Here is a 12,802-nt window from a genome sequence, read left to right on the forward strand (position 1 = left end):
AACGTGGCTGACAGATATCCCTTTTCCTCGGATCCAATTGAACTACATTTCAATAGGTTTTATCCTAATTCTAAAAAACAAAACAAAAAATGCTGCACTATTGTTTGTACAGATATCCATCTCCAAGCTCTCTGTAAACTATTGATATTTCAAAAATGATACGACCAAATGATCATACCGCAATCTCAACAAAAGACACTACAACGGCTATTTAAGGCTAAATAACTCAAGAGCAAGAAACATATTCATACCAATATAGTCGGTAAACAAAATGTCAAACGAGAAAGAAAACGAACAATGTAGCATCCACAACAGAGACCAACCAAAAATACTGAAAAGGAATAAAAAGACATGAAAAAGTGCTTCAGTATGACAGTCTGCGTACGTTTCCACTGGACAGCTAGCAGCTCGGGGTGTTTTCCTGTCTGGACACTCCGTCCACATGACTGAACGTTACCTCAATATCAACTGTCATGGACTGCAACGCTCCCCTCAACTCCACCGCACAACTACTCCCACCGGCAACCATTATTGGCTAGTGTAGGCCTAGATTAGTATTCATAATAAACACCGCTACATCCTTATTTTACAACACAAGAGAAGAAAAGATAGACTACATATATATTCATTTGTTCTATATTTACCCCCCCAGACCTTTAGGAATTCCTTAGCATTTGGTGCAAAGAAAACGAACATAAAAAAGTTTAAAATGAAACAAAAGAAGGCAGGGGATCCTTTGCTTTGATCAGACAACGTTCCACAAGTAGGAGATTCTCCCTACAATAACAACCCCCCCCAACTCAAAATAACCCCCCCCCCCCCCCCCCCCCCAACTAACAACCCCCCCTTCCCCCCAACTCAAATTGCCACTTTTCCCTTGTTTGTGTAACTTTGTGTTCAAGGAGAGGACCAGCCTCTACCCTGTTGGAGTTTTGATTCTGCGTGGAGACAACCAGACTTTTGGTTTAAGTTTAAGCTAAATATGAACAAAAACACCGCAACGTCCCGCCCGCCAAGTATAACTTTGTTGCATAGTAATCCAATTGTGAAAAACTCTTATCAAGGCGAGACGCTCACAGCTCAATGCCCAACTATGAAAGTAAGAGTAAGAGAGAGAGAGAGAGACATGTAACGACTGATGATGTCATAACTGCCAGATAATGTGAAAAGCTGGCAAAATGGAATAAAACGTCTCTAAATGGGTTGAAAATGTAATAATACCTGCCACTGTCATGAATACATTCCTGGAAAATGTCAAATCATGTCAACGTTATGTTATAGAGTACCGCAGGAATGAGTCTGGAAGACCTGGATGTTACATGTTAGTACTGCCGGCTCTTACGTGTACAAGAACGCTAAATGGGATTTTGGTTAAATGCATGAAATAAGGTCTGTGGTTAACGAAAGTTTATTAAACAGCGAAGTTTGTGTTCAGCAAGATCATCTTCACAAATGAGGCCCATTTTTATGACTTTTGAAGCGTAAATGCATTTTTTTCAACGCGATTTTCAGGAAATGCTTCAAAAGTCATAAAAGTCATCCTAATTTGTTAAGATGATCTTGCTGAACACAAACTTTGCTGTTTCATAAACTTTCGTTAACCACAGACCTTATTTCTTGCATTTAACCGAAATTCCCATACAAAAATCCCATTGATTTTTACACGTTAAGAACCAGAAAGTGCAAGGACTTCTGGGTAAGCCTACAAAAATACATCATCCCTGCGGTACTCTATTACGTTATCCAGCAACTTATCACACTGAGGGGTTTTATTACATTTTCAGCCCATCCAGAGGAACATTTTTATCACATTTTGTCAAATTATTAATTACAGTATTATTACAGCAGTATTATTACAGCATCCCAGTTATTACATTATCAGTTGCTACAAGCGACAGCAAAGAGGAATGGAAACACAGAAGATAGGGTTTGACCGAGTTTTTGAGCCAAAACCAATACTGATATTCTTGGAGTAAAGCTGCTGATTACCAATATTTTGTGTAAATTACCAATATTTTGTGTAAATACCCCCCCCCCCCCCAAAAAAAAGAGGGAAAGAAAAGACAGAAAATGGCAAGAAACAGCATTTAGAGCATTTAGACCATGGGACACTAAAACTATCCATTATTATGATCTCCAATAATTCAAAAAAGCATATTCATACATACTTAAGGGTTTCCCACAGACAGCCAGTATAGTATTATCCAAAAAATAAGATATCAAACAAACTGCATCATATCCATATCAGAGACGAACGATACTGACTGTCCGTTATCTGCGTTCTAACAAAAGAATGATATTGTGTCGGTCGAACCCTATCAGGAGACAAACAGTAGAGATGGGAGCGTGAAGATGAAGAACAGACACAGGCCCTCTCAGGCTGGCCTTCAGGCTGCTTCAGGGGTTCTGAGTTTCCTCTGGGAGGAACTGCCACTGCCAGGGCGGCACCGTTACACCAGGGTGATCTCCACCTCCTCCCTCCTCTTCACCTGCCCGCGAGGATGCTGCTTAGGGGGCGGAGGAGCGGCGCGAACCTGGAGATGTGGATGGATGGATAAATCAAAATGGAGCTGAGAGGTTTGACCCAGTGTTTCCCATACATAAAGGAATTTGTGGCGGGCCGCCACAATAATATTTGCACCGCCACAATAAGATGTTGACCAAAAAAAAAAAAAAAAAAAAAAATTTTTTTTTTTTTTTTTTACAGTGCACCTGAACGCAACATGCAAGATATCCGCTGAATAAGTGTCCAATAAATGTTCATGTCATTCTGGCCAATACTTCTGTTATAGCATTTCAGTCTGGAATATGGAATATCTTTCAGTAATCTATGATTTAGCTGCTAAATTGTCAAATACCGCCATCTGCTCGCTACCCAGGCACTTATGTATGTACTTAACCCAACTAACTTAACCTAACTAACTATCCGGTGTGCACAACACTGTCAGCCTAAACTCCGGCTGACACCCCAAAAACCTACAATCCGCTACAGAAAAATGTATATTGTTTGTTTATTAACTGGCCCCTCGCCTTCTATCATTTCACGAAAGTGGCAAAGCAAGTTGAGTATCCCTGACCTATAGGGAGAAATTTAGTTTGTCATTGTAAACCCACAGCACAGTAATGATGACATGTTCTTCATAGATCTAGCCTTTTAATTTTGCTCTTAAGCTTTCTCAAAGTACACCAAATTCATGCATTTTACTTTAAAATGTTTTAAAAAATCTCGCGGGGGGGCATGCCCCCGCACCCCCCTAGGGGGTCGGCAGTCCCCCACCACAAATGCTCTAAATCCTGTGGGAAACACTGACCACAGACAACTAATGCCTACCATACACTAAGACTTTGAAAAGACTTTGAAAAGACTAAAGTCTGACAACCTCACACATCCAGCTCACATCTAAAGACAGGGAGTCATAAGTCACCGAGTTTTTAGTCACAGACTATAAGATTTTCCAAAGACTGTCTAGCATACACTAGAAGACTTTGAAAAGACTGTAAAAGGCGCAAGTCTGACACCCTCTCATATCTAAAGACATTTTCAATCACAGACTGTAAGTGAACCACACTGTAGATGACCCCAAGGCACAGTGCGGTTCACATGAATTTGAGCTGTTGCCCTCAAACAGAAGATTCAGAGGCTCGCTTAAACAGACTGAGAAACTCTTTTGTGCCCCAGTCTGTCAAACTGTTCAATCAGGTTAGAGGCTGTAGGTAGGGACTAAAGCTTGGTTCACACAGGGCACCTACGCCTTGCCTTAACCCACGCCTACGCCGTCGCCTACATACCTTGAGCTGGGCGTGAAGCTATCACACGCTTTTGCGATCACACTGGACGCCTATTCCACGCTGAACCTGAGCCGAGTTACAAGCGCCTCTCCTCTCTCCCGAGTGCTTTTTTTGTCACGCGTGGTCCCAAATTATCATGGGTAGGTAAAATAAATCTGATATATTTAATGTGCTATTGATATGCTGGATATGTATAACAGGTCTCCTTCTTGGGTCACTGTTGTCATAGAGAACTGGATGCTGTTGTACTAACGCTAAGTGGATTAACTTTTCATTGTCCATCTTGCTTCTTCGGTCGCTATTCTCTCTCCTGAAGATTTGTTTACCGACGGGGAGAAAGCCCCCCATGATAGCCACCCGTCAATCACTCTCTCTCTCTCTGCTCAACACTGTTGTAGTAACACAATTTTATTTTGAAATTCAGTTGACTTTGCCATTTCCCACGGATATTTTCGCGTTTTTCCTTCATGGCTTGACAGAAACAGTCTACCGTCACAAGCCTAGTCGGCTTGAAATTAGAACTCACGCCTAAACGATAAAATCGGCGCAGCTCAGGCGAGGCGTGGGTACACGCAGGGTTCACGTTGAGGCGCCCTGTCTACACAGCCTCATTGACTAAAAAGGACACCTATTTAAAAGCGTGGGTAAAGGCAAGGCGTAGGCAAGGCTTGGGTGCTGTGTGTGAACGAAGCCTAAGGAAGCACTGCAGCCACTTTTCTTGTCTCTTGTTTTTTGTTGTCGATTACGTGTATTGAAGTTCCACAGTATGTAGCACTTTGATGATGGTGATGGTGTTGTTGTGTGTATTGTGCACCTGTATGTATTTATGAGAAACAAGTGTCTTAGGATGCAAGACAAATTTCGGACTGTCTGACAATAAAGTGATATCTTATCTTATCACATGAGTAGTTTGTAATGTATTTGTTAGATTGCTTTTATTTATTTCCCATGAACACGGAAGTTCCAGGGCTCCAGACTAACTTTTTACACTAGGTCCACCTTACTTTTTAATTTAGGTGCACCGGCACATAATTTAGGTGCACCCAAATTTTTCACCACGCCTTTTGGCACCGCAATAATACATTTTAAGCATTACCTTCTTTGTCATTTTGTATACATATTGGCAAATTATTAAATGATACGCTCAAAGATTGAATAAATGTCTGTTAAAGTCACTATCACCAACTGAGTTAACACAGTGGGGATTGAGCCTATGGCCCACTGATGGAAGCCTTTGCATTTCAAGTATTGCAGCATTTATGAATTGGGTGTCTGTGATGTGATTATCACCTTACATTATGCTCCTAAATTGGAAAAGTTAGGAGCACATTTAAGGACAATGATTAATCTACCGTTCTCATGATGCACTATGAATTTCTTACCAGAATGACTCAATACAGCTCATTGGCTATTTAGTCATCTGTAGTTTGCCTAACATTATGTAATGGTGGTCATGATTGTGAATGTTCACCTTACTGTGTGATTAGTGTAGGGACATATCCCACAGTGTGCTGTGAAATGATCTCACTGTGCACTGCAGACAGTGAAAAACCGTAGCAGATAGCTGCTCTTAGATGGTCTAACATTAACAGACAGCATCGTCATATTGTCAACAACACATTTTAGCGATCTTGAATTACATGTTGGGTAACGTTAGTAATCCCAGAATTTGCTTGATCATTAGCTAGCATCCCGCTAGCGATGCTAACATTAGACGCTAAGATGTCATTGTCATGCCAGCCAACCTAACGTTAGTCAGAACTCGTCTGCTGAAGCCGTAGCTTTGTCTCCCGCGTACAAAACCACCATCTGACACATTTTAATTCCATCTGTTTGTGACTCTGATTCCGGTACGAGTGACGGCTCCTACACACCGCCCGCGATAAACTCGCATGAACTCGCACTCGCCAAGTCAGCCCTGCCCCGCTGTTACAGCGTGGTTGGCTGCCTTGCTGTATTTCCGTCTTCAATTGGTCGATTTCGAAATGCCCCTCCTTCCCTCGCTGCCATCTTGTCGCTCACCAGCTTGCAAAGCATGCTGGGATACCTGGCGTCAAGACATCGCAGGCGACAAGATGAGAGGAGGGGCCAAAACCGAAATAGACCAATTGAAGACGGGAATACAGCAAGGCAGCCAACCAAGCTGCAAGGCGAGTTGCGAGTACATGCGAGTACCTGCGAGTTTATCGCTTAGACTCGTCGGCGGTGTGTAGGAGCTCTGAGTCTGGCCGGCCGGTCACACCAGTAATGGATGGCTGGCTGCAGACCGTCCTGTGTTGTACTAGCGATAAGGACGATACGACTTCCAGTCGGATTTTCAAAGTAAAACGATTCTGCCCAAGTCTAAAGCACTCAGAAGCAATTGAAAACGTTTTATTTTTGTATTTCCCCTGTCTTTCTATGTGAGAGATTTGAGATTGACAGCGCTGCACGCTGTCGTGGCACAAGAGCAGGGTGAGAGAGAGAGGGAGAGAGAGAGAGAGAGAGAGAGAGAGAGAGAAAGACACTACAAATTCCAATGTGCATCAGTGCGTATAAATATATTCATAACACGCACTGGTTGATTTTAAGGTGGGAAAATGCGTGTAAATACACGCACTCTGGAGCCCTGAGTGCTTTTATTTTGAAAAGACAGTAGACGGAGGTAACGGACGTAACTTGACAGAAAGCGTAAGACAAAGGTAAATGGCACAGTAACATTAACACGGAGCACAAAGAGATACACAAGCAATAAGGATGAACGGGGAGAGTATAACATAACGAGTTTAGCTCCAGTCGACTCGAGGGCTCAACAAGGTATGAACTGCATTTATTTGTGTCCTGTTTTGGTGCTGGAGAGAGTGCAATTATTGGTTGTTGACAATGTTCATGTCATTGAACTTCACCATTTGCATGAGCCAATACCAAAGAATTCCGATAATACTAAACATGTTTTATTTTATCGGAACATCAAGACGAGAAAAAGAGTGAGTTAAGACAGCTCGGACTGAGTTTTATGACCGCCTTACGCCAAATGATTGAGATGACTGGAGCGCGCCACAACTACAGCAAAACTCTCCAGATTTTATGGCGCATTCCATTTGTATTGGAAACTAGGAATATACAGTACCTACCAGTTGAGTGACCTGACTTGACTTCACACCCGAGTTGACCGTGTTCCAGTAAAACTTAAGAGTAAACTGATTGGTTCCTCTGCCTCAATCACTACAGCCATCACGGCCAGTTTTCTCTTTGCCATAGGGCTGTCACTTTTTCCCAAAATAAAGTTCGAACGAACTTTAATTGCCCGAAATTCGTTCGAATATATTCAAAGTTTTTTGGTTACGGTAATAAAAAAAAAAAAAAAAAAAAAAAAAATCAGTCCAGGCCACCGGGCATCAGCCCGACGTGTAAAGGTGCTCTTATACTCGAGCAAAGCTCCGTGGGGGTGGGGCCCCGCGAGTCTCCATGAGTCACCGTGGAGACCTCGCGCTGGGGGTGATGCCATTATACTCAGAAAGTGATCAGCATGTATTGTACAATGGTGAGAACAGCCCGTGAAAAGTCGCAATGAAACACTGTGCAGTAGCCTACTGAGTGCGCTTTCACTCTCAAACGACCCCACATCAGCACATGAAGGACTCACCAAACTTGTTTTTACTGAAAGCCGTTTTTACTTCTCAGCCCTGATAGCCTACTCTGTGCTGCTTTTAATCTCTCTCAATAATGCTCTCAACAACACATTTACTTGGTGAAATGACTAAAAACGAACAGTTGCAAATCTAAGTTTATAGCCTACCACATGGGTCAAGAAACTTGCTTGGACGCTCACAGTCACAACACTGCCTCACAAACTTGGCTGCATCCAACTCGAGACAACTTTTCAGACCCTGGAGACAATCTTTCTCAGAAGAGACTAACGCGACAAATCTGGAGACTTTTTCTGACATGGGATTAACATTACCAGCAAGCAGCAGTTGGTTAATTTTGGTTCATAAAAAAATAAAAAAAAAATAAAAAAATAATAATAATAAAAAAACAAAAACAAAAAAAACAAATTCGAACAGTCAATTTACATATCGAACACGAACCCCTCCCCCACATTCGAAGTTGCATTCGAATTTCGAATGAAAAGTGACAGCCTTACTTTGCCATGGTCAAACAAAATACACAGAAATCCAACTCAGTGGTAAATGTAACACACCCTCATTGCCGGTTTATGAAATCAACATCTATTTCACATGGTAAACAAAACGCTGCAAGTCAACAGCTGACTAGACTAGACTAAACCAAATGTGCCTTGAGTGACCCACTTTTCATTAGTAGTACAAGATGTGGTTCACGTAGTGGAATAGCATGAAAACGGCCTTGGGAGATACAAGGTTCTCATCAAACAGCACAAGAACTGTGTTTACTTACAGGGCGAATGGTGCCAGAACCACCATCAGGGTATTTGGGGGGCTGAGTGGAGCCTTGGGCTGGACCTGAGGAAAGTCAAGAACACAGGTTACCACCAGAATTACCTTTTTTGTAGCCCACCAAAAGGGGGACTATTATGGATCAGTCTCCGTCCGTCTGTCACACTGTAAACATGACTTTGTGCCGCTAGGGGGCGACATTGACAACAAATGGTGACTCAGTGGTAAGGCAGGAATCACTGAGCGGCCCAAGGGTGGAAGTACATCACTGGAGGGGGCAACATGTTTACTATTTTGCTTGTTATTAGTGCAAAGATGCAGTGCAAACATCTAGTTTCTTCCTCTGTAATGAATTATAAACAGTTTTCATGCCCATTCACTTCCCAGGCGTACACAAGCTACTTTAAAGCCCCAATATGTTACTTTTCATCATTTTGATGGTACACTTACTTCTAATAGGGAGAATGACACCTGTATCATTCTCACTCTGCACCCTGAACGCCTGTTTCCTGCACCATGTACCTTTGAGGCTCTGTCCCAGAGCATGTCAAGTTCCTGGATGTAACTCCATTTCCTACTCCTTCAAATTAAGAGTTTTCCGCTGACAAACTAACATTATTGTGAAGTAAAGGAAGTGAAGCATGTTTATCGCTCGCTAGCTTGATTAGCAACTTGTTTCAATAGGCTACATGCACAACTTCTTTACTTCCTGAAATTAGTACAGCTTCTTTATTTCCTGTCCTACACTATTGGATGAACTGATTAATCAGGTGTGCCTGATCATTGTTGTGACTGCAGCACACCTGACATTAATCAGTTCATCCAATAGTGATGACAGGAAATAAAGAAGCTGTACTAATTTCAAGAAGTAGTGGAGTTGTGCATGTAGCCCATAAAACAAGTCGAGACAATTTGGGCATTTTTGGGGCTATTTTTCCCCCAGTGAATCAGTTATATAAACACTGCAGAAAGGGTAACAAAGTAAAGAGTACAAGCAGAACCAGTAAAATAAGGCTGATATCTGACTGTACAAACAGTGAAGTGTAGCATTTATTAGCATCTGTATTTACCACTTGTGGCAGCAGAGGCCACTTTTGCTGCTGCTCAGCATAAAGTGACACATTGGGGCTTTAATAATACAGACAAAGCACTGAATCTCACTCTGAATGGGGCTTTTGTGCGGCGCCGGCCTGTGATTTCCGTTGAGATAGGAGGGCGGCCGGCCGATAGGGGAGGCGCTGGCACTGGAGGGGCTGGACTGAGGAGAGGCCAGGCTGGACTGAGGAGAGGCCAGGGTGGGCGTCTGGAGGGGGCTGCTGTGGAAAGGCCCTGGCTGGAAGGGGCTACGAGGGGATCGCTCACACTGGGCTGAAGTGGAGAGGGGAGCCTTGAAAACAGCACGCAAGAAGGACGAATTAACACAGTGAAAACGTCCGGTGTTGGGGTGGATGAACAAAAATCCAGTGGTGGAAACTAACTAAGTACATTTTAAGTATTGTAAGTACAATTTTGAGGTACTTGTACATTACTTGAGTTTTTTCCATTTTATGCTATGTTGTACTTATACTCCACTATGTTCTAAAATATCATTCAGCTATAGATTAGACTACCCAAAAGTTACATTTATAAATGGTTAAATGATTAAGATTAGCTTCACGTTGACAACCTTAAAATGCTGCTTACATGTACATGTATGTAAATAAATCAGTATTAATATTCCAACAATTTATGAAAAATATAACTCTCTAAATGGGGACATTTTGCATAATGAGGAGGGCTGGGTATTGGCAAGGACCTCACGATACGATACGTATCATGATACGATTGTATCACGATACATTGCGATACAATACATATTGTGATATATTGCAATACTCTACACAATTTACTCAAAATTAAATAATAGAGCTAAAGATACAACACACTGTGTACCACCCAGGTAGTGTAATAATATGTAGATCCCTTTATACTGATAACTTAGTGGACAAATTTAGTCAAAACTACTGTGTTGAGTGTGTTACTGAACGCACGGCTGTGCAAAAACATCGATATGGGAAATATCGATACAGTATCGATTAGGGGTGGGAATCACCAGATGCAGATGCCCGGTGGCATGGCCTGCATTTTTTTTTTTTTTTTTAATCGATACTTGGCGTCCAAATGGCGATACAATATCGTCAGGCAAAATATCGCGATATATTGCCGTATCGATTTTATTGCACAGCCCTAATAATGAGTACATTTATTTTATAATATAAGTACATTCTGCTGCCAATACTTACGGTATGTACTTTTACTTAAAGGGGGACTTACCCCCCCAGATATGTGACAAAACGGCATGCTGCTTATTTGAAAAAACCTATGGGAAAAACCAAGAAAAGAACGTCTCCTCTTGTCTCACTATACTCTTTGGTTGTGCTCAGACAGGATTTTTTTTTACCGGAAATCGACACCATGATAGTTTGCCCAATGCCTAAAAAAGTTATATGAGAGCTATAAAATCTTTATAAATATCAACAACTAGCCAACGCTGGTGGCCTGTATGGAAACAGCATTGCTCAAAATGGTTGAAAGTTATATCAATTTGGTCATTCAGTGGCAAACCACTTTATTGCCATTGACTCCCATGTAGCGATCGTTAACGTGAGGTTATCGTTAGCCGGCGGCCGCAGCAGAACCCAAACCCAGGACAAACCCCCCGATCTGAACACGCTCTAATGTAATCACAATGGGAGATGTCTGCACATTATTAACTTGGCTAACTTGTCCTCTAGACCGCCATGAAGTCCCGTTTTTAATTTTCGTTTGGGGGGTTTTCGTGATTCATGTCAAAAGGTGCAGTGCGCCATGAAAGAATCACCCTCTGCTTTTTCCTCTCGTTTAGCACGAGACCAGAGCAGGAGTAGCCTGCAGCTGGGCCGCAGCACAAACACAACATTCTCCCCCTCCCTCCTCCTGGTTCAGTGGTTCTCAATGTGGGGTCAGGGGACCACCAGTGGTCATTGAGAGGATTCCAAGATTCTCTGTTGTCTCTCAACCTAATATATATGGAATTCTGGACAAAATCATATCTAGGCTACATAAAAATAAAAATAAATCTGATTTGCATCTGATAGACCAAATCTCATCATATTGGGGGTCCATGGCCCCAATGTGAACTAAATTAGGGCTCCTTAGTATGAACAAGGTTGGGAATGATTTACAGCAACACAATGCCATTTCCTTCCTTTTATTTCTATTTATGATTATAGTGGCTTTTATTGATAGTATGATGTTACATCACCACATGGCCATCTTGGTAGGAAAATAACAGGCGATTGTAATCAATTAACAGGTGATTAACAGGTCAAGTGACACAAACAGCCAATGAGCTGTGTGTATCGTAGCGCTATATTGGTAGGAAAATGCTTGTGACATCATGGGAATAGGCTTGGAGTTGTGAGGAGCCGGGAAAGGGTACAGGGGGAGTAGGGGTGTTACTATCTTGAAATCCCATAGCCTTTGGTTCATCGTGACATCAGGTTGTACCACATTTTGTGCAGTTTTGAGGGCAAAAAAAAGCAGGGTTGAACCCATAGACCGCACTTATGCGGCTGAAAATGATACAAATGGTACAATGGTAACAGTTTGGTCTCAAATGTGGAAATTCTGACCAGAATTCTTCACACACCACCCCCAAAGTCATATATATTCGTTAAAAGCTGAAAAAAAGTGTTTTGGGGGTAAGTTACACTTTAAGTAAGATTTTGAATGCAGGACTTTTACTTGTAATGGAGTATCTTTACATTGTTCTATTGCTACTTCTATTGCATTGTTCACTGGCACCCCAAGTCCTGGAAACCCCACAGAGGAAACGTAAGCATTTTGAATGAGTTCCACCACTGCAAAAACCCATGCGGGTCATCTACCTGTGCACTGCCATCTCTTTGCCTGTCTCCGTTCTCGCTGGTGGAGTTGAGATCCTCCACCAGGACCGCTGGGAAGACGCCGACCACCCCATTGAACTCGCCCTCCCAGAAGCCGTCGTCCTCGTGGGTCTCTCTGCTGAGGATGCGGATGATGGCGCCCTCTGGGAAGGACAGCTCGTCCTCCGTCTGCCCCGCGTAGTCATACAGGGCCTTCGCAAACAACACTGAGACACACAGAAACAGGTCAGGTAGAGAAAACCCACAGTGAAACATTTTTAAATACATAGGGCCACACGTATACATGGATATGTTTTTTCCCCCCCCATCTTATCTTGGGGTTCCATAGAGTTTTAGTTGTGTCCTAATCCCATTCTCTAAACCAGGGGTGGGCAAAAACTTTTTCCTGAGGGCCATACTGACTTACATCAAGTAAGCGAAGGGCCACACATTGGAGATCATACACCTGCCAACACTCCTGATTTTCGCGGGTCTCCCTATTTTTAACCCTCTCTCCCGCTGTGATTGGTAATTTCTCGTTAATCTCCCGATATAATAGCGATACAAATCCAATGGCTGTAGCAGATGAGATTTATTAACATACTTCTGCCTTTTATTGCGTTTTTCTGGGTTGTTTTGTTTTTCTTTGAGGACCTTGGGGGCCGGATTGGGATGGCCCCAGGCCAGGGCCAGACCTGGCCTGGGGCCATC

General features: G+C 42.6%; 1 protein-coding gene across 1 annotated transcript in view; it reads right to left on the reverse strand.

Annotated features, from left to right (window-relative positions):
- Positions 1 to 871: 871 nt before the first annotated feature.
- Positions 872 to 12,802, reverse strand: part of LOC310788322 (F-BAR and double SH3 domains protein 2-like) — a 142,894-nt gene continuing 130,963 nt past the window's right edge. The window contains exons 16-19 of the mRNA XM_083649893.1: positions 12,095 to 12,318; positions 9,348 to 9,573; positions 8,188 to 8,252; positions 872 to 2,534 (exon numbers count right to left, since the gene is read on the reverse strand). Of these exons, the coding sequence (XP_083506019.1) occupies positions 2,451 to 2,534; positions 8,188 to 8,252; positions 9,348 to 9,573; positions 12,095 to 12,318 (599 nt within the window). The 3' untranslated portion in view covers positions 872 to 2,450. The remainder of the gene's footprint in view (positions 2,535 to 8,187; positions 8,253 to 9,347; positions 9,574 to 12,094; positions 12,319 to 12,802) is intronic.

The sequence above is a fragment of the Poromitra crassiceps genome (assembly GCF_964638095.1).
Source record: "Poromitra crassiceps genome assembly, chromosome: 1".
NCBI classification, from domain to species: Eukaryota; Metazoa; Chordata; class Actinopteri; order Beryciformes; family Melamphaidae; genus Poromitra; species Poromitra crassiceps.